Source organism: Trifolium pratense, linkage group LG2 (genome assembly GCF_020283565.1).
Source record: "Trifolium pratense cultivar HEN17-A07 linkage group LG2, ARS_RC_1.1, whole genome shotgun sequence".
NCBI lineage: Eukaryota > Viridiplantae > Streptophyta > Magnoliopsida > Fabales > Fabaceae > Trifolium > Trifolium pratense.
This window is the reverse complement of record NC_060060.1, coordinates 1,322,930-1,345,895: the sequence shown is the minus strand read 5'-3', so window position 1 is coordinate 1,345,895 and position 22,966 is coordinate 1,322,930. Positions and strand designations below refer to the sequence as shown.

The window sequence follows — 22,966 nt, the reverse complement described above, 5'->3', positions numbered from 1 at the left end:
CGTATTTAGTAGGCAATCCCGGTTGTCACCTCACGATCTTCTCCACCCCCTCTCTAGTGGAGTTTTTGCTTTTCGTGGGAATCGAACCACGTACCCTTTGAACACGTATTTGAACCCCAGGGTACGTGGTTCGATTCCCACGGAAAGCAAAAACTCCACTAGAGAGGGGGGTGGAGAAGATCGTGAGGTGACAGCCGGGATTGCCTACTAAATACGTAGAAAATGGGCCCGGGCTGTTACAACTCACGTCACTCGTCCGTGCAGATCATGTGGAGCTGGAGCGCGCGTAGCTCACATCACTATGTTCGTACCAGATGCGTGGCAGGCTAAGCCGAGGTCCGAATGAATTACATAGTTGAACTAAAGGTGAAGCTCAACATGACCTTAATGACAACATAGAGCTTGTCTTGATAAAGGTTGGGCTCAACATGACCTGGATGGTCAGAAAAAAAAAAAAAAAACTATCGCATGTTGAAGGTAAAGCTCATAGTCGAGTTGAAATAGGTACGCCAAAGATAGAGCTCGTGGTCGAGTTGAACTAGACATGTTGAAGGTGAAGATCATGGTCGAGTTGAGTTGAGAATGTTGGACATGCATAAAGTGAAGTTATTGGTTAAGCTGAGTCGAACATGTTGAAGGTGAAACTCATGGTTGAGCTGGATGGTCAAAGTGTCATAGAGTGTATATGATATATATGGTCCTCAGGGGCGTCTCCGGATTTTAGGAGGCTCTGTGCAAAATATAAAAGTGGCCCCTTAATATAAAAAATTTAATATTTAATATTTTTTAATAAAAAAACTGTCGATTTAAATTGCGTATAATATAAAAAAATCATTTTTATTTTTGCAAACATATAGATTATCAATATTAAACCAATTACATTAAATCAAATGGGATAAGAAATACAAAATAATTATCTTTGTATATAACGTCAAAAATGAACCTCCTAATCTAAGTTTAAATTTTATGCAACGATTAAAATGGACTAAAACTATATTTACGAGTATAGATAACTAATCTATTGATACTCATATGATATTATATGAACATTAACAATATATAACTATTAGTTTAGGGCCTAAAAATTAATCTATTAATATAGATCTGATATTTTATAGGTATAAATAATATATAAGTAATATTATAGGACCTCAAAATTTTGAGCTGAGACCCTCAAAATTTTGAGGCCCGATGCCGTCGCACACCTTGCACATGTGTGCAAGCTGCCACTAATGGTCCTCCAAACAAGTTCATATTTGGTTCCATTTTGTATGGTTTTTGCTTTTTTACTTGATAAAATAAAGGAAAAGCTAATGTGTGTCCTTAGGAGTTAGGACACATGTTAGTGATTCAAAAAATGAATTGTTTTATCATAATTCATGTATTTAATTCACTTTTTAAACTTGATCACATATTAATTACACAAAATTTAAGAGAATATTTCTATTTTTGGATTCTTAATATCAAGACCGATGAAATAATACTCCTTCCGTTCCATATTATAAGCACAAAAAATCACTTTTTCATGTCCCAAATTATAAGCAAAAAAAATCAACTTTTATCATTTTTAAAATAAATTTTTACTTAATTTACTTTATCTTATTTTCCCCATAATCAATAACCAATAAAAATTCTTTTTACATCTTTCCATGAAACTTATTTCAACAAAAACACAAAAAATCATCCTTAAAATTATTATATTTTACTTTTTTTAATAAGTGTGAAAATATTTTTTTTATTTATATCATGAGAGGGAGGGAGTATAACCTTGGATTATTAATTAATTAATTAATTAATTTTCTAAAGAAGAATCCTTCATCCTTTTTTATTTTGGGATTAGCCACAGTCGATGAAGAGCCCAAACCGATGTTAGTATTCACTTTCAGCAAACCTCAATAAACGACGTCGTCACATACTCTAACCTTCATCTTATGATAGTATTATCTTATCTTATTATTATTATCCTTCTTACTTAAGAAAACTCACTAAAAGCATATTCCACACGCGAATCACCCAGCGCGTGACGACAAATCTAAGAAAGACCTAGAAGAAACTCACGCGAGTAATTCACACGTATCTTTCCTTATCAGTGCAAAACAAGATCAACGTTCAAATAACAAAGGGTATAACAGGAAATCCAAACAAATCCAAGGACCATTTTGGAATATGAATATTATCTTTCTCACTATAAAAATGTTCGAACCCTAGTTTTCTTCATTATCACTCTTCGTTATTCCATAGCTCAGTCTCTGTGCGGCTGAGAATTCCGAACGAGTACACATCCTTCGATTTCATTTCTGCTAAGGTATAATCCTTTGATTCTAATCTTTTTCTTTCGATCTGTGTTGTTGTTCTGTTATATCATGATTTTTTTTTCCGGTTCATTTCTGTTTAATTTCCATGTTTTGATTTTGTTTTGTGTTTGATAAATTCTGATTTTGTGTTAATTTATCATTTTGTTCGGTTCATTTCTTATTAATTTGCATGTGTTGATAGTGGATGAATCAATTTTAAATTTGAATTTAACTATGACTTTTTTCATTTCATTTCTGTTTCATTTTTGAGAAATTTTAATTATGGATGAATCAATTAGTGTATGTGATATTTGATTTGTTTTTAGCTTTTTGAACCGATTGTTTTTTCATGAATTTATAGATCTGTTGATTTTATGTTTAAATCTTATAATATGGTCTAGAAAGTTTTGAGCTTTTGATGTTTTGGTTGCTTGATTTTGGATCTATTAAGATAAGTCTTTGACTTTAATTCATGTTGTTTATTTGATGAAAATGATGTTTTTATTGTTTAGATTTGATTGTGTTTGTTTATGATAGTTTAAACAGTGACATTTTTTACATATGAAAAGTTATTATCTGGTTTTACTTTTTGTATGGTGTAACATGAATTCATGTTTATCTTTCATGGTGTTTTTCAAAATTGGATTGGATCTAGTTTATATCTATTTTGAAAGTTGTATAAATTACATGTTTTTGTTATCTATGTTTGATTAGATCTTATTTGGCTAAGCTTGTTTTGAAAATTTTGATGTGAGCTGAGTTTGATTGTTATTTGGTTAAGCTGGTTTTGTATTTGTTGTTTTTGAACTTTTATAAGCTGAGTTGGATTCTTATTTTTGTTAAGCTTGTTTTAATTTTATCTTTTGAACTATTGATGAGCTGAGTTGTATTTACTTAAGGAAGTGAATTATTGATAAGCTGAGTTTGATTATTATTTGGTTAAGCTGGTTTTGAACTATTGATAATCTTAGTTGTTTTCTGGTTTGTTTTCTGGTTTTAAACTATTGATAATCAATTAGTGGTTTTCAATTTGATGAATTATTTTTCAATTGGCGTTAGTTCTGAATTGTGAAACTTTTGTGAATTGCAGTTAAGACATCATGGGTAAAGAAAAGGTTCATATCAACATTGTCGTCATTGGACATGTCGACTCTGGAAAATCAACCACCACTGGTCACTTGATCTACAAGCTAGGAGGTATTGACAAGCGTGTCATTGAGAGATTTGAGAAGGAAGCTGCTGAAATGAACAAGAGGTCATTCAAGTATGCCTGGGTTCTTGACAAACTTAAGGCTGAGCGTGAAAGAGGTATCACCATTGATATTGCTTTGTGGAAATTCGAAACCACCAAGTACTACTGCACAGTCATTGATGCTCCTGGACATCGTGATTTCATCAAGAACATGATTACTGGAACCTCCCAGGCGGATTGTGCTGTCCTTATCATTGACTCCACCACTGGTGGTTTTGAAGCTGGTATCTCTAAGGATGGTCAGACCCGTGAGCATGCTCTTCTTGCTTTTACTCTTGGAGTGAAGCAGATGATCTGTTGTTGTAACAAGGTGAATTTCTAGCTTGTTTTATATACATTATATCATCATTTACTATTTGTTATGTTGTGTTTCGGATTCTGACTTTGGTTTCAATCTTTATTTCAGATGGATGCTACCACCCCTAAGTACTCCAAGGCTAGGTACGATGAAATTGTGAAGGAAGTTTCTTCATACTTGAAGAAGGTCGGTTACAACCCTGACAAAATTCCATTTGTTCCAATCTCTGGTTTTGAGGGTGACAACATGATTGAGAGGTCCACCAACCTTGACTGGTACAAGGGACCAACCCTCCTTGAAGCTCTTGACCAGATCAATGAGCCCAAGAGACCCTCAGACAAGCCACTCAGGCTTCCATTGCAAGATGTTTACAAGATTGGTGGTATTGGAACTGTGCCAGTCGGACGTGTTGAAACCGGTGTTGTGAAGCCCGGTATGGTTGTCACTTTCGGTCCCACTGGTTTGACAACTGAAGTTAAGTCTGTTGAGATGCACCACGAGGCTCTCACTGAAGCTCTTCCAGGAGACAATGTCGGATTCAATGTTAAGAATGTTGCAGTCAAGGATCTCAAGCGTGGTTTTGTTGCATCCAACTCCAAGGATGACCCTGCTAAGGAAGCTGCCAACTTCACATCCCAAGTTATCATCATGAACCACCCTGGACAGATTGGAAACGGTTATGCACCAGTGCTCGATTGCCACACCTCTCACATTGCTGTGAAGTTTGCTGAACTTGTCACCAAGATCGACAGACGATCTGGTAAGGAAATTGAGAAGGAGCCCAAGTTTTTGAAGAATGGTGATGCTGGTATCATTAAGATGATTCCCACCAAGCCCATGGTGGTTGAGACTTTCTCTGAATATCCTCCTCTTGGTCGTTTTGCTGTCAGAGACATGCGTCAAACTGTTGCTGTTGGAGTCATCAAGGGTGTTGAGAAGAAAGACCCAACTGGAGCCAAAGTCACCAAGGCTGCTGCAAAGAAGAAGTGATTTCACACCATGGTTACTGCTTAAGCTGTTGTTTCTTTATAGTAGTTTGTTATCTTGTCTGAGTCTTAGTACTTTGTTTTTCAAGTTTTATTTTTCCAGTTTTATTAACTTACAGAACTGGGTTCTTGATAGGCGATGGTACTGTTTTTGGTTTTAATTATTAAGAGTCTGAGTACTTCATTTTCAATATGCAGCTATAAGATCTTATATCTTCATTTTGCTGCTGAGGGATGTTTGAATTGCATTTTATTTTAAATTTTAAATTTATATGACAATTTTGTCAACCTTTTATTTATATCTGTTTTTATATTTAAAATTCATGTGCAAATATCTAGCTTTGATTAATTATGTGGTGTGTGACTTAACATGCTTGATATTTGATAGTGTCTGCAATTTTATTTGAAAGGCAGGTTTGAAATACAGTGTCCATTGAGTTGTTCTGGTATTATGCAATATATCATTCAAGTAATTGCTCAACAGGACTGAATATACAAGTTTTTCATTATTTCAAGTTAATTTAACAATATTTTTTGTTATCTATTAACATGATTGAAAACCAAAGTTAAATCTTTACAAACACAATCAAATATTTCATTTTTGTGGTGGTTTGTTCTTTGTTTAATGTCATTAAAAAAATACTTTTGATATTAGCAAAAAAAACTTTTTTTTAAAATTTCCGATTTCCTGGTTAAAGATTGAAATTTAAATCGCTATATATCTAACTCTTTACATTTAGATTTATTTCCTATTTGAGTGAACAGACAAATCTTGAGACAAATCTTAAGTGATCTTGATAAGTTTAAGTATGACTATCACGTTAAAATTGACAAGTACAGGACACTTTAATTTAGTTTTTTTTTTTGCTTTTTCTTTTTCTTTTCTTAGGGCCCATTTAGAGGTACGATATAATAGGAAGTTGGATAATGATAGTTTAGAGGTACGATATGATAGGAAGTTGGATAATGATAGAATATGATGATATGATAAGAAGTTGACTTAACTATACATTTGGTCCCTTACGTTTATTTTAGGTTTCAATTTGGTCCCTTACGTTTAAAAAGTATCAATTTGGTCCCTTACGTTTATTTTAGGTTTCAAGTTAGTCCTTTCCGTCAATTTTGTCACATGTGGCAGTCAATTTGCATATGTGGACTGACACGTGGCACTTGGACACGCTGACACGTGTACTGTTCAAACGGTGTTAGTGACAAAACTAACGGAAAGGACTAACTTGAAACCTAAAATAAACGTAAGGGATCAAATTGATACTTTTTAAACATAAGGGACCAAATTGAAACCTAAAATAAACGTAAGGGACCAAATGTGTAGTTAAGCCTAAGAAGTTGGATAAGTGACTTTCGACCGATCCGTTTACTCTGTTCATTGTTGTTGCATTTGCTTTGCTAACATCTGCATAATTGAGCTCACTTCTCCCATCTGTTCTATCAGTTCTCACTTTCCTTCTCAGTGAAACACTCCAAGATGCTGCTAAGTTTATTTTTCCAATAAGACTAACATGAACACACTCTTCATTACACTCAGGTGCATTTTATACCTTCCAAAGCTTTCACAATCTGTCTCATGGTAGACCTAACACAAGGGTCAAAACTAGCACTAGCACATAACAAACCCAAATAAAGCAATCTCTCAGCTACCAGTGTTATATTTACACTATTTGATCCTTTATACGATCATCGATTGCATTACTCGATTCACCTTTCTCCATAAGGGAGAATACCAATTCAACCAATGGTGGCTCATCCATCACAACCAATATTCCAAAACTATAAACATCATTTGCAGTTAATGGTTTGCCAACTTTGAGTAATTCTGGTGCCATGTACCCTAAGGTCCCTACCGGCTACCAATCTTGTGGATTCAGTTACTAGTTCTTGATGCTGCAACCTAGCAAGTCCAAAATCACCTATTCTTGGATTCATATCTTTGTCAAGTAGTACATTACTTGCTTTTATGTCTCTATGCTCAAATTCCCAACCTTCATGTTGATATAAAACTCCACTAGCTACATTTTCTAAAACTCTTATTCTTTGCTCCAAGTTATGCAACTTGGTCTCTTCACACTCAAAGATTCTTTTGTCTAAACTCTCATTCTCCATGTAATCATAAACCAATATAAATTTCCCTCCTTTTCCTTTACTCCAACCTTTGAAACCCAACAAATTTCTGTGTTTCATTCTTCCTAAACTTGAAATCTCCGCTAAAAAGCCTCTAATTCCATGTTTGGTATCATGATCCACGGCTTCTTATTCTCCTTTCAAAACTCATTTGTATACTTTCTCACTTGTTCCAATCCCTATCACATTTTTTAAACAAATATTTATAGGATCAATACTGAAAAAGACTTCCATTAATAATGACAATTGTAACAATGGTCAAGTATTGTTCTACCTGCTTCTTAATATTTATAGTGATATTTGATTTAATCTAACAAACTTAACTCTTTTCCTCACCGTTACCCTTTAATTTAAGGAAAATCAACCATGGCCATGTAGGATTTGGCACAGCCATGTAAAGCTCAAGGCACGTCCAATTGGCCTTTTGCAAGGGCTGACTCGAGCGTCTAGATTTGGCATGGGCGAGCAACTGCTTCAGCAGGGTGCTGAAAACTCGACTTTTCACATTTCCTTGCCTTTGGTGATGGATTAATAGCCTTAAACCTTAACCACGTAAATAACCATTGTCTTTGTTTTTCACTTGCCCTTCGTTAAGGCATGTCTATCAATTGCCTCATAAAGGATCCTTGGTCCATAAGTCGTCAAAGTATGCATTATTTGTGTACTTTTCCTCTTATTCATGCATTTTGACCTATAAAACATAAAACATAGAAAATGAAGTAGGAACACTCGTATAACTTGACTAATAAGCAAGCTTTATATAGATAAGCTACTACTAAAAAGTATGCATATGTTAGAGCTATCACCGAGTCAGATGAATCACTATTTTAAACTCCAAGCTCCCACACCACGAGGTTCTAGTGATCATTGGTATCAAGATGTCCACGCCACTACAAAATCACAACATTCGTTTGTCAAGCACATGATAACACATCGTCCTTGCTCTGTAAATTATTTCCATGGTGTTACTGTGTCGATCTTCCCTAGTGCCAAGAGCAACATTATGTTCATTTTTTTTTCCAAATTGCTGCTTGTTGCAATATTTTATTATATTCCAATAATATTATGTGGACAAATATTTTTATATAATTATATTAGCTATTTATCAATTATGAGCCTTAATTGATTAAATAATCAAATAAAGTTAAAAGGCTAATTAGATTCCTATTTAAAAATAATTAATTAATAAATTAATTAATTGGATATGAGCTCTGTAATAGACAAAAGTTCTATTATGCGAATAAGGAAGGAAATGAAGGCAATTGCATTAATCAAAGGATAGATCCAGATCTCAAAACAGAGAAATGAATAACAAGTGTAAATTAAGAGAGTCTTTAGAGAGAGAAATATCAACTACACTCAAATTACACATAATGAGATAAGAATGTGGAGTAGGATAGATATAAGGAATCATTTGCAAAACGTCTTCCACATGCTGTGCGATTTTCTTGCTCTTTGGCCTCTACGTGGTCCCATCAATTTGTTATTCTCCTCAACTGTTTCCATTTCTAGCGCATTTTGTGGATCCCCATGTGATTGTGCTGCTGACACATTCTCTTCTAGAAGCTGTGTCACATTTGGCCTCATTACAATACCTTCCCCTTTAAAAACAACTTTGTCCTCAAGGTTGAGAGCAGGAAACTTGAGCTGCAAGTCATGTAAATTTTCCCAAGTGGCCTCTTCCTTTGATTGTTGCTCCCACTGAACTAGTATCTGATGGACTTTTTGTGATCCTTGCATAATAGTCCTAGCTTGCAGAATTGCAGCTGACTGAATAATAGGACCAGTATCAGCCATAGTTAAGGGTAAAGGTAGATACTGTTGATCAGTAGTTCCCTTAAATGGCTTGAGTTGGGACACATGGAAAACAGGGTGAATCTTAGCATTGTCTGGTAATTTCAACTTATAAGCTACTTTACCAACACAATCTATAATCTCAAATGGACCAAAGTATCTCATTCCCAATTTTTGATTCTTTCTCAATGCTACTGACTGTTGTCTGTAAGGTTGTAGCCTAACCAGAACCAATTCTCCAATTTGGAATTTCACATCTTTTCTGTGTTTATCAGCTTGATGCTTCATATATTGTTGAGCTCTTTCCAAATTGCTCTTCAACTGTTGCAAAATTTTGTCTCTTCCCCTCAATTCATCTTGCAGTGCTGGTGAATCATTCTCATGAGCTTCATATTTAACCAAATATGGTGGCTCTCTTCCATATAATGCTTTGAATGGAGTCATGCCTATACTGGTTTGAAATGCTGTGTTATACCAGTATTCTGCCCAAGATATCACTTTAAACCAAGACTTTGGATTGTTGAATGTGAAGCATCTAAGAAATAATTCCAAAACCTTGTTAAGTACCTCTGTTTGTCCATCTGACTGTGGATGATAAGTAGATGACATAGCTAAGCTGGTCCCCTGTAGCTTGAATAGTTGTTGCCAGAAAGCACTAGTAAAAACCTTGTCTCTGTCAGATACAATGGATTTAAGCATGCCATGCAATTTGACAATGTTATGCATAAATGCTTCTGCAACTGATTTACTAGAATAATCAGATTTCATAGCAATGAAGTGTGCATACTTAGTCAATCTATCCACTATAACCATGATAGTGGTGTTTCCATAAGAAGGAGGAAGGCATGTGATAAAGTCCATTGCTATGTCTTCCCAAACTTGTGCAGGTATTGGAAGAGGTTGCAATAGCCCTGCTGGAGATGTGTTTGTGGTTTTAGCTTGTTGACACACCACACATTTCTGCACATAATCAGTGATATCTTGCTTCATATTTTGCCAGTAAAATTGAGATTTGATTCTTGCCATAGTTCTAGTGATACCAGCATGTCCTCCAATAGGTGATTATGTGCACCAAGTCAAACAATATCTTGTGCACCAAGTCATTGTTTTTAGGAATCACCAATCTGTGTTTCCAATACAATAAGCCATCTCTCGTAGAATACTGAATTGGTGCCTTAGCAGTTTGACATTTCCTGATGATCTCTACCATTTCAGGATCATCTTGAAGTGCTAGTCTTACTTGGTCAATGAACAGGCACTTTGGTTCAGACCATGCCAACACCATGACTCTTGACAAGGCATCTGCTGCTAAATTTTCCTTGCCAGGCTTGTACTCAATTGTGAAATCATAGCCTAAAAATTTATGCAACCATTGTTGTTGATCAGGTGTTTGTAATGATTGATCCATCAAGCTCCTCAAACTCTTTTGATCTGTTCTAATAATGAATTTGTGTCCCAACAAGTAATGTCTAAATTTTGCTATTGCTTCAGCTATTGCCAACATTTCTCTAAAATAAGCAGATTTCTTTTGATCCCTAAGAACCAATTTCTTTGAAAAATAAGCAATAGGGTGGCCTTGTTGGTGTAGCACTGCACCAATGCCTATCCCTAAGGCATCTGTTTCCAAAATAAATGGAAGTTTAAAATTAGGTAAAGCAAGTACAGGAGCAGTTGTCATAGCTACTTTTAATTGTTGGAAAGCTTGTTCTGCCTTGTCATTCCACACATAAGCTTCCTTCTTCAACAAGTCAGTTAATGGTGATGCTATTTTGGCATAAGACTGAATGAATCTCCTGTAATAACCTGTGAGACCAAAGAACCCTCTGAGTTGCTTTATGTAACACCCAAACCCATTTTTCTAATAAAATTCTACCATTATAAATCTTTTCAAAATACGCGGCGGAAAAATCAAAGTTTATTATTATGAAAGTCATTGTTCGAGCATTACACTCTTCAATCATAATAATACTAATGTAGTTAATTAGTAAAAATGTTTGTTTATACAAAATAATCCCCTTTATCGAAAGATACAATTTTTCAAATAAATACAAGAATGTCATAAAGACTCTATACCCTAAGTACACCCTTTTCCCGTGTCACAATCAGAGCGGAGCTTCACCAAAGACTCGACATCGATAACCACAAAACCTGTTAATCTGGACCCCCAACGGTCCAGCACATAACACATAAAAGAGAGTTAGATAACATACTCAAAATATAAGTGTAAGTAAAACGGTACTTAAACACTTCTTCATAAAACATGCATAATCATACATTATACATATACATCACCATCATTCATGCATATTCATATATCATGCATATACTTCATTTATCAGCATACATCATTAACCTCATTCAATTATAAGCTACGAAAGGTTATAACCAAATATCAATCATAATTCATAAGATATTGAAGCCAATTACATTTAAAATCATCGAACAATCAACACAAACATCAAGTCTAACACACATAGACAATTATCACAAATTCCAAACATATGTGTCACATATCAAATATCAAATAATGTACACATATCCTAATGCAATCTAATGCCACAATCTTCATGCTATGTCCCCTAGACATATCTAATGCATGTGGTACCATCTTCTTTATTAGAGTATCTCACCTCTAATATCCTTCTTTATCGGATAAATATAATCCGATATCCTTCTTTATTGGAATATCCAATATCACATATATTCATGAATGCATGTATGTATTTCATGAATTCACTCACAATAAATAGCATTAAGCTCTTCATTTACTAATGTGGAACACTATCCAACATTACTTCTTTATTAAGATGACACTATACCTTAATATCCTTCTTTATTAGAATAACAAAATCCTAATATCCTTCTTTATTAAGTTGATTAACACCTTAATATACTTCTTTGACATTTAAACAAACATCATCAATAATCATCACACAACATCAACAAATAATTGCATAAGAACACAATTAATCATACCATCAACATACATCGTTTATTACATACAATGTATTCACTTGCATTTTAACACAATACCAAAAATATAAGCTAATTGTATTAATCATGCACTATCTCACAAAACAAACTCCGGAATCGGAATCTACGCGAAAAATCGAGTAAAATGGGTTTCGGGTACATAAACCATCAAAAGTCAAAAGTCAACGGTCAACCAAAGGTCAACGCAGAAATTGACTGAGCTGAGCCAGGCTCGGAAAAAACAGAGCCAGGCTCAAGGACCAGCAAGCTCCCCAGAAAAGCTACGCCAGGCTCGAAAAAAGCTGAGCCAGGCTCAGGGACCTGCAAGCTACCCAGAAAAGCTACGCCAGGCTTGGAAAAAGCTGAGCCAGGCTCAGGACGCAGAGTGATTTCGAGTTTTCTTGAGCAAAGGCCAAATAATCACTTATTTTCACATATAAGCACTTATTATGACCCAAAAATACACATACATCATTTACCACATTTATATATGATCAAAAAAAACACTTAAGAACAACTTGTTACCATCTTTAATCACTTATTTTATGATTCAAGACTCATTTTTTACAAAAACTCAAAATCTACTCATAAATCCCATTTTTCTTGTTATAAATCTCAAATGAGTTTGATTTCAGGTGTAACCAACATGTATAGACTCAAAAGGACGGTTCATTTCATAGATCTACATCATAAACATCGAAAAAGTAAGAATTGAACACTTTTACTCAAAACTCTCAAGAACACAAAGTTCTTGAGTTTAATCTTTCATAAAACTCGTTTTTAACCATTAAATTCGTTCATTCATCATGTTAAAAGCATGTTAAGCATGTTATGAACCTTAGAATCAATTTCCATTAAGAAAATCCATTCAAGACTAAAACGAAAATGGGGTGGAGGAAGTTCGGGTGAGGAGAAATCGACATTCTCCCCTTCCTCGAGTCACCCACGAATATGAAATCTACTCTCTTACCTTAGATCGACGAACTCACGAGCTTTGCTCTTGGATCTCTCCTTGAAGCTCTTGCCCTAGCTCTCCTCTTCTCTCCCTTCTCTCTACTTTCTCAAGAACAAAGAAAAAATGAGCAACTTCTCTCTCTAACAAGGCTAAATAGCGCCCCCCTCCTTTGTGTCAAGGCCCATTGGGCCAAAAGCCCAATTGCTCGGCTCAACTCGCGTTAACTCTCACTAACTCGCGCGTTAACTAAATCTCTCGATAAATAACTTAAAGTTACTATCTTACTTAAAAGCCACGTCACCAAATAAATAAACACTTACATAGTGAATAATAAATTTGGGTCGTTACACTTTATATTCACAGGTGTAGGCCAGTTCAACACAGCTTGAACCTTATCTTTATCCATAGATACACCTTGCACTGTTACTACATGTCCCAAATACTCTATCTCCCTTACTCCAAAACTGCATTTGGATAATTTCACATATAGAGTATTGTCTTGTAGCACTCTCAGTACCAGTTCTACATGTTTCAAATGTTCCTGCCAGTCAGTACTGTATATTAAAATATCATCAAAAAAAACTAAGACATATTTTCTCAAAGCATGTTGAAAAATATGATTCATGAGGCTTTGAAATGTTGCTGGTGCATTAGTGAGACCAAATGGCATAACTAGCCATTCATAGTGTCCTTGATGTGTTCTAAAGGTAGTCCTGTGTCTATCTTCTTGCTGAAGCAATATCTGATGATAACCTGATCTTAAATCTAACTTGGAGAAGTACTTTGCACCACATAATTCATCAAGTAACTCATCTACAGTTGGAATGGGAAAACAATCTTTGATAGTGATAGCATTTAATGCTCTATAGTCTGTGCAAAACCTCCATGTACCATCCTTTTTCTTTACCAAAATGATTGGAGAAGAAAATGGACTTGTGCTATTCTGAATAATGCCCTGCTGTAGCATTTCTTGTATCATCAGCTCAATTTGATGTTTTTGACTGTGGGGATATCTGTAAGGTTTGACTTTCACTGGTGAAGTTCCTTCCATAAGTGGAATAGCATGATTGTGAGACCTGTGTGGTGGTAAAGCAGTAGGAGCTTTAAATATTTCCTTGTAAGTATGCAGTAAAATAGCCAATTCTGGTTCAATGTTGGTAGGTAAATCCTTGAATATGTCCTCCTCTTCATGAGGTTTAAGACATTGAATGGTGAAGCATTCAGCAATAGCATCTGTTTTAGTCAATCTTTTAAAATGATGAAATTGAGCAGGTAAGGGTCTGGTAACTGCTTGCCCAGTTAAAGTCACAAATTTTCCTTTGAGAAAAAATTTCAATGTTAAGGAAGCATAATCTGCAACATGTGGTCCTAGTGTAGATAACCACGATGCTCCTAAGATAACATCAGCTCCAGCTACAGTCAAAAGAAATACAGGTACTTCTAGCACGTGACCTTGTATTTCAAGAGGCAATTTCTGTATTACCCCTTCAGCAGTCATTACTTCTCCATTGCCTACCAAAGCATTAAATTGAGGACCTGGTTCAATTGAGGACCTGGTTCAATTGGCAATCTGAGGAATTTTGCAATTCTTGGTTGCAAAAAGTTATCTGAACTTCCTCCATCAATTAAGATTTGCACATTGATATGTTCAATGGATCCTGCAAATCTTAGCACACCCATATTACTGTTTCCCTTCATAGCATTTAAAGACAAATGATGTTCAGGTGAATTGGTGGTAAGACTATTTGTGGTTATATCTGGTGATTGAGTCATTTCATCAAACAGTTTGTCCTCTTCATCATCATCAACTTGAACAAGCATCAACTGCCTATTTGGACACTTATGTGTGAATGAAAATTTTTCATCACACCAATAACAGAGTCCTTTATCTCTTCTAACTTGTCTCTCAGCTGGAGATAAGCGTTTGATATTAGGATTTTTTTGAAATTGACTCATAGGTCTCGTAGGAGGTGTTTGAAGGATGGGGGCTGAATCTCTAGTTTGAATTTCAGATTTATAGGAGGGTTTGTTGGTGGAGTAGTTTGTAGTATTGAGTTTTTTCTGGTTTGTGGTTGAAGTATATTTTTCTTCATAAATTTTAGCTAGGGAAAAAGCTTTCACCAATGAGGAGGGTGTGTGTATCAATACATCACGGCGAATCTCATCGTGTAAGCCACTCACAAAACAATCAATCAAAGCATCATTACTTAAACCATAGTCACGGTTTGCTAATGTGGTGAATTTCAAGTAATATTTAGCCACAGTTCCAGTTTGATTCAACTTAAACAGAGTAGCACGAGGGCAATCATACACAGAAGGACCAAAAGATAACTCAAGGGCGCGCGTAAATTCAATCCATGATTGGAAAGGATGTGTACGTTGCACCATTTGGTACCATGGTACCACGTCTTTGTCAAGGTGAACCGATGCGATTGTTAATCGATCTAAGTCAGGAGTATCATAATACTCAAAAAATTGTTCAGCACGAAAGATCCACTCATGCACATTCGTACCTTCAAAACGGGGAAATTCTAACTTAACATTTCTCACCTGAAACGGAGCTCTAGTACCATGATGTTGCTTCTTTGGTGATTGATTGATGAGTACGTCCATCGCTGCGTACAGCTTGTCAAACTTTGCATCAGAGCTAGCCTCCATTCTCTCCATGCGCTCAAGTATAGTAGCTTGAAAGAGCAGCATCTCTTCTTGAGCTGACGGAGTTTTGGTCTCACTACTACTAGCCATGATGCGATGAAAGCACCAATGTAATAGACAAAAGTTCTATTATGCGAATAAGGAAGGAAATGAAGGCAATTGCATTAATCAAAGGATAGATCCAGATCTCAAAACAGAGAAATGAATAACAAGTGTAAATTAAGAGAGTCTTTAGAGAGAGAAATATCAACTACACTCAAATTACACATAATGAGATAAGAATGTGGAGTAGGATAGATATAAGGAATCATTTGCAAAACGTCTTCCACATGCTGTGCGATTTTCTTGCTCTTTGGCCTCTACGTGGTCCCATCAATTTGTTATTCTCCTCAACTGTTTCCATTTCTAGCACATTTTGTGGATCCCCATGTGATTGTGCTGCTGACACATTCTCTTCTAGAAGCTGTGTCACATTTGGCCTCATTACAAGCTCCATATAAGTGGATGTCGGGATGACTCATTCCAGGATAACAAGAACGGAGAACCCTAATTGATTATCACAATATATAAAGACTATGGTCCCCAACATACCATACATGCATATTGCTTCTTCTTCTCGTCTGAAGATTGCTAAGGACAAGCCAACAGATGCTCGTCATCCGATTATCTTTCTTTGTGTTTCAGGAGTGTTTCTCTCATGGATTCGTCGTATTCTTAATACTAATTTTAAATAAATTCCACCACAAAGTGATATTAGAGCATATTGGATTTCATTCTTATGAAATTTGGGTGAACTTATTTTATTGAATTTACAATATCAATTTTTTGGGCGTACACGACGTTTTTAAGTGATAGACTTGTCAGGTTCTAGTTTTTTAGTATTTACCACAGTATGTACGGATTATTACATATATGACTGTTCCCTTTCTATTTTTCCTTTGTTGTTGGAAACGTAAATGTGTGTATCATGTTTTGGTATATTGTATGTATGCACGTATATACACAGTTTCTGGATTTTTATTCTTCGATTGATACATATACGGGACTTGAAAACCTATAATTAGGGGTCATTATATAATTATGCCAATTAAGAAAATCAAGGCAGAGTAACATTGTTTTTTTTTTTTAAGCAAGAGTAATATTGATTTTAAAATTGAAAATTAAAAGATGCAGTCTTGATTTGTGGACAATGTATTCATCTCTTCGGATTGCTAGAGTTACTCTTACGGTCAAACTGTGTATAAGGTTATGATGTAAATTGGAAGTTATTGATTCTCATTAGTTTTGTACTTAAAATTTATTTTGAGAAATAAAACATATAAAGATTTGATAAATATGTATATATATTTGGTTGTTATATATATATATATATATATATATTTTAAAAAATCAATTCCCGTTAAATAGAAATTAATAAGGATTCTCAAAATACTTTGATCAAATTTTATATGCACGGAAATTTAAGTTTTTTTTATTCTTTAAATTTTAGAAAAATATAGATATTGTAATTTTTTGTTTAATTACAAATATATATATAAAATTTTTGGTTTCCTTCTATTTTGAAAAAAATACAATTATAAAATTCTATTTATTTATTTATTTAAAGAATCACTGAGTATATGTATATCAAATGAAAAACATACAAAAGTTTTGTCGCGTAAAAGATTCAAGATGGCGAATAAAGTAAAAAACTATCTTCTATTTTAATTTTAATTTTTTTTTTGACGAAATCTTCTGTTTTCAACTTGTCACCTTTAAATTCCCACAATCCATGTCAGTCCACGTCTCTTCAACCTTAGAGCAACAGGAGAATATATGCCAGTCATTCTCAATAAATCTCTTGCAATTAACACAATAATCGATTTGGACATTGAACATCTTGAGTTTATAATTACAAGAGAGATTCTTATAATATTCCAAATACAAATATAAAAACTCAAAAACTTATTAAAGCCCCATTTGAATTGGCTTATTTTAAGCTCATGTGAGCTTATCTATTGATATAAGTTTTTTTTTTGAAGCAATCTACTAATACAAGTTGTTGTATTAGGGTCCGTTTGGATTAAGTTATTTTTGAGCTTATGCAAACAGTTTATGCAATTTTTATGTGTTATTATTCTTATTATTATTATAAATTTATCAAGATAGTTTATCATAAAATATCTTATAAAAATACAATTCTCAAAAACCTATAAAATAACATAAAACCTAATTTATATTGCATAAGTCGTTTGCATAAGCTCAAAAATAAGCTAATTCAAACAAACCCTTAGTCTTTGGGTAAATTAATAAAAAGTGTTCACAATTTCATAAACTACTTATGCCATATTTTAATAAGCTCTCATAATATGCTTATCATTATGGTTAACATAAAACTTATGAAAAAGTATCCTACTCGATTCCCGCATGCTATATTCTACACAATATTAACATATTTTTTAAAATTTATTTTAAGTAATCTTAAACTTATCTTCTTATTTTTATACAATTATATTTTTCTTCTTTACACTTATCTTTTTAAAAATATTCCATTTATCTTTTTTTTATTTTTTAAATTCATCTTTTTGAGTCAATTATATTTGTAATTAAATACATTCAAACACTTAAATTTATGCAAGTACTTAGCATAAAAATTTATGATGTAAACTCTTATGTTATAAGCTCTAATTCTATAAATATTTGCATAAGTTGTTTATAAATTTTTTGTCAAGTAGCCTATTAGCTAGAAATTTCACCTTAAAGACGGATAAGTAAAGTGACCGAGGTTCGAATCCGGCTCATACATTTATAACACTATGTCCCTACCAACTGAGCTAAACTCACCGGGACAACGACCGGGACAACGAGACCTTAATCCTAACTAAAGAAGCATATTTTTAATGATTTTGTACATAAATGTAGGGATATTAATTTGGGCCATGCTCGTACGAGAGCCCAACCCATGTCATCAAGTTATGAAACCTCAACGAAACGACGTCGTCACAAAAAGTACGTTAATCCATACCTAAAAATCTCACTATAAAATAGTTGGAACCCTAGGTTTTTCATTTCACTCTTCACTTGTTCTTCTAGCTCTCAGTCTCTCTCTGCGGCTGAGGATTCCGAACGAGTAGCAACTTTTCATTTCATTTCCAGCTCAGGTATCATCATCCTCCGATTCTCATCTCTTTTATTCGATCTATGTATCTTTGCTTATAGTTTATATGATTGTTTTCTCAGTTTTTTCGGTTCATTTCTGATTAATTTGAGTGTTTTCTTATTCATTTGAGCTACAGAATTATTATTTATGAATTAATCGATTTGTGCTTGTGATATTTGATTCATTTCAGCTATTTGAACCGATTGTTTATGTAAATTTGTAGATCTGGTAATTTGTTGTTTAAATAGTTATGAGCTTTTGATTTTTATGTTGTTAAATCTTGGATCTGTTAAGAAATGGATTTGTTTTTTGTTTATGTATTTGTATGTTATATAGTTATATTGAATCAGTCACTTGTTTAACTTGTTAATATTTTGAGCTGGAGGTATTCATTTATATATAGTTAAGTCTTGATTTGATTCATCTGTTTGATTGAATCTTATTTGGTTAAGCTGATTTTCAACTTGATGTTTGATTAGATCTTACTTGTTAAAGCTGATTATAAATTTCATGTTCGTTGAAGCTGATTTGTATGTTTGATTATATCTTATTTGGTTAAGCTGATTTTATACTTTATATTTGATTGGTTCTTATTTGGTTAAGCTGATTTTGAACTTGATGTTGTTAGCTATTAGTGAGCAGGGTTGGATTCTAGCTTGTTGATTTGTTGTGTTGTGTTCAATTTTTGTTATTTTGCTTATTGAAATTAATTATTTGTAAATAATATGAGTTCTGACTTTTGAAACTATTTGCTAGTTGCTGTTTACATAAATTATGAATTATTTCAAATGAAATAAGTTCTGACTTGAGGAATTTTTTGAATTGCAGTTAAGACATCATGGGTAAAGAAAAGGTTCATATCAACATTGTCGTCATTGGACATGTCGACTCTGGAAAATCAACCACAACTGGTCACTTGATCTACAAGCTAGGAGGTATTGACAAGCGTGTGATTGAGAGATTCGAGAAGGAAGCTGCTGAAATGAACAAGAGGTCATTCAAGTATGCCTGGGTTCTTGACAAACTTAAGGCTGAGCGTGAAAGAGGTATCACCATTGATATTGCTTTGTGGAAATTTGAGACCACCAAGTACTACTGCACAGTCATTGATGCTCCCGGACATCGTGATTTCATCAAGAACATGATTACTGGAACCTCCCAGGCTGATTGTGCTGTCCTTATCATTGACTCCACCACTGGTGGTTTTGAAGCTGGTATCTCTAAGGATGGACAGACCCGTGAGCATGCTCTTCTTGCTTTTACTCTTGGAGTGAAGCAGATGATCTGTTGTTGTAACAAGGTAAATTTCTAGCTTCTGATATATACGTTATTATCATTTACTATTTGTTATGTTATGTTGTGTTTCAGATTCTGACTTTGGTTTCAATCTTTATTTCAGATGGATGCCACCACCCCTAAGTACTCCAAGGCTAGGTACGATGAAATTGTGAAGGAAGTTTCTTCATACTTGAAGAAGGTTGGTTACAACCCTGACAAAATTCCATTTGTTCCAATCTCTGGTTTTGAGGGAGACAACATGATTGAGAGGTCCACCAACCTTGACTGGTACAAGGGACCAACCCTCCTTGAAGCTCTTGACCAGATCAACGAGCCCAAGAGACCCTCAGACAAGCCACTCAGGCTTCCATTGCAAGATGTTTACAAGATTGGTGGTATTGGAACTGTGCCAGTCGGACGTGTTGAAACTGGTGTTGTGAAGCCCGGTATGGTTGTCACTTTTGGTCCCACTGGTTTGACAACTGAAGTTAAGTCTGTTGAGATGCACCACGAGGCTCTCACTGAAGCTCTTCCAGGAGACAATGTTGGATTCAATGTTAAGAATGTTGCAGTCAAGGATCTTAAGCGTGGTTTTGTTGCATCCAACTCCAAGGATGACCCTGCTAAGGAAGCTGCCAACTTCACATCCCAAGTTATCATCATGAACCACCCTGGACAGATTGGAAACGGTTATGCTCCAGTGCTCGATTGCCACACCTCTCACATTGCTGTGAAGTTTGCTGAACTTGTCACCAAGATTGACAGACGATCTGGTAAGGAAATTGAGAAGGAGCCCAAGTTTTTGAAGAATGGTGATGCTGGTATCATTAAGATGATTCCCACCAAGCCCATGGTTGTTGAGACTTTCTCTGAATATCCTCCTCTTGGTCGTTTCGCTGTGAGAGACATGAGACAAACTGTTGCTGTTGGAGTCATCAAGGGTGTTGAGAAGAAGGACCCAACTGGAGCCAAGGTCACCAAAGCTGCTGCCAAGAAGAAATGATTTCACACCATGGTTGCTGCATATGTTGTTCTTTTTCAGAGTCTTAGTTCTTTATATCGCCAGTTTTATCTTCAAAGTTTTTGCCGGTTTAATCATGCTAAACTTACAGACCTGGGTACTTGATCCGATGGTCAATTTCATTTCTGTTTGTTTTAGATGGTATAGTTTTTGGTTTTAATTCAGTGTCTTAAGAACTCCATTTTCATTGGCAGCTTTAAGGTTTATATCTTAATTTTGCTGCTGAAGGATTGCATTTAAATTAAATTATAAGTCATTTTGGTCCATCCTTTTTCTGTATGATTTTTTAATTTGGTTCTGAATATCTGTTGATAAATGATGATGATTGTTGTGTGGCTGATAATGCATGTTAGGTGGAATTGCCTGCAATTTTGCCTAGAAAAGATGCATTTGATTTACAATTGCAGGGACTGCGTTTCAGATTTATATTTGTTGCTGAGTTTGTGTCAAAATGTTTTTATGTTATATCTTTCAAGAGCTTTATCTACCCAATATTTTTGACTTTGAATTTTTTTCAAAATTTCTTGAATGCTTGTGTGTGTCTAATTATGCTTTTGATAATGCCTGCAATTCTCTTGGCTAGTTTAAGTATGTGTAGTTTTGTTTAAAGTTTGTATAACATGTTTTGATTACCGGAACAAAGGTTATTTACAAATGAGTTTAAATCGAACACAATTTGATTCCAAACTGAGTCTATGAGGTGTGTTGTTGCTGCTGGTTTATTCAACAGTTTTGCTAGGTCTAAAGTATATTATCCAAAGATCATGACAAGCAATCTGCAACGTATTCTATTAGAGAGTACTAATTTTTGAAGTCGATGCAACAATTGTTGTAGTTAATTATGGATGATTAGCATCATAATCGAATCTTATAATTTTTATTTTGAAAATTTGGTATCCGACCTTAGGACGGGGATCAATCTCACCGTCCACTTGACTTAATCCACTGAAATTGATATCATGGGGAATTGAACTTGAGAGGGACATGTTCCAAGAATTCAAGCCAACACAATTAGACCAACCCAAATGGGTTAACCGAATCTTATAATTGATGATGATTAAAATCCAAAGCTAAATCTTCTGCAGTACGTACACCACTAATTTATGCTACACTACACTCCTGGGTCGACCATTTTTAACCGTCCGCTATGACTTTTTCATTGTTGTCACTTAAGTACTTGATATATCATCTAAAAATTGTCGGCCAAATAAATTTCAGCTCTGTACAATTACGGTTGGAGTTAATTTAATATTAATTCTATAAATCATGCTCAACAATATAAAGATTAAATCTATAATTTTACTTTATTGCGGAAGTAAAACAAAATATGTTGATTTATCAAGATTATAGAATTAGGAATACCTGAATAGACAAATCTATAAGAATCGGATGATGAACATCTGTCGGCTTGTGGTTCTTCCTCAATTGAATTCTAATGCCCAAAATCTTAGAAATATATAGCATTTAATGATACAAATATTATTTAAACTGAATTCTTTGTACGCACGTTAGAATTGTACCCTTAAATGCTATATCTGTCGGCTTGTGGTTTTTCCTCAATTAGTTAAACGCACGTTGCTGACACTAAACGTGAGTTTCCTGTTTAGTGAAGCTGTTTGGGTAGCGATAGGACAACGCAATTCTAATGCCCAAAATCGATTCTAAACGAAGCAAATAATATTTGAAGCTTCTGCGTTGGTTTATACTCGATTCTAGTGTATGGCATTCACATCTTTTCGTTATTTCATTATTATCCTCAGTTCTTATTAATTAATTGGGTATGTATTTCATTACGTCACATTTTTTTAGTTTTACAGCAAAATATTAGTATATCTACATTTAATAAAAAACTCTACTTAAATAAAGTAGTACAACCATAGCTTATTAAAAAAGTTGTATATCAACATGAAAAAGTATTATTTTTAATATTTTTTAAAAATTAAAGAGTTTCTAAGACCAAAAAAATAAAAATTAAAGAGTTTCTGGAACAGAATAATACCAACATATTTTTTTTATAATAATACTAACATAAATTTAGTAATCATTTAAAATAGAAAAAAAAATTATAGTTTAACACATACTCCCCCTCTCAAAATATACGACAACCACCGCCGGCCCTAAAACTCTTTTTGATTTTCTTCTTCTTCTCTCACCCATAGAGGGGTGGTTTTAGGTCAATTTT

General features: G+C 34.4%; 2 protein-coding genes and 1 pseudogene across 2 annotated transcripts; 2 read left to right on the top strand and 1 right to left on the bottom strand.

Annotated features, from left to right (window-relative positions):
* Nucleotides 1-1,794: 1,794 nt before the first annotated feature.
* Nucleotides 1,795-5,129, top strand: LOC123910885 (elongation factor 1-alpha). The gene is made up of 3 exons (XM_045962169.1): nt 1,795-2,305; nt 3,385-3,856; nt 3,953-5,129. The coding sequence occupies exons 2-3, from the start codon at nt 3,395-3,397 to the stop codon at nt 4,832-4,834; spliced, it is 1,344 nt and encodes a 447-aa protein (XP_045818125.1). The 5' UTR covers nt 1,795-2,305; nt 3,385-3,394; the 3' UTR covers nt 4,835-5,129.
* Nucleotides 5,130-5,179: 50 nt separating this feature from the next.
* Nucleotides 5,180-7,203, bottom strand: LOC123909204 (annotated as a pseudogene).
* Nucleotides 7,204-18,332: 11,129 nt separating this feature from the next.
* LOC123910884 (elongation factor 1-alpha) lies at nt 18,333-21,050 on the top strand. Its single transcript, XM_045962168.1, has 3 exons — nt 18,333-18,486; nt 19,314-19,785; nt 19,885-21,050. The coding sequence occupies exons 2-3, from the start codon at nt 19,324-19,326 to the stop codon at nt 20,764-20,766; spliced, it is 1,344 nt and encodes a 447-aa protein (XP_045818124.1). The 5' UTR covers nt 18,333-18,486; nt 19,314-19,323; the 3' UTR covers nt 20,767-21,050.
* The last annotated feature ends 1,916 nt before the right edge of the window (nt 21,051-22,966 follow it).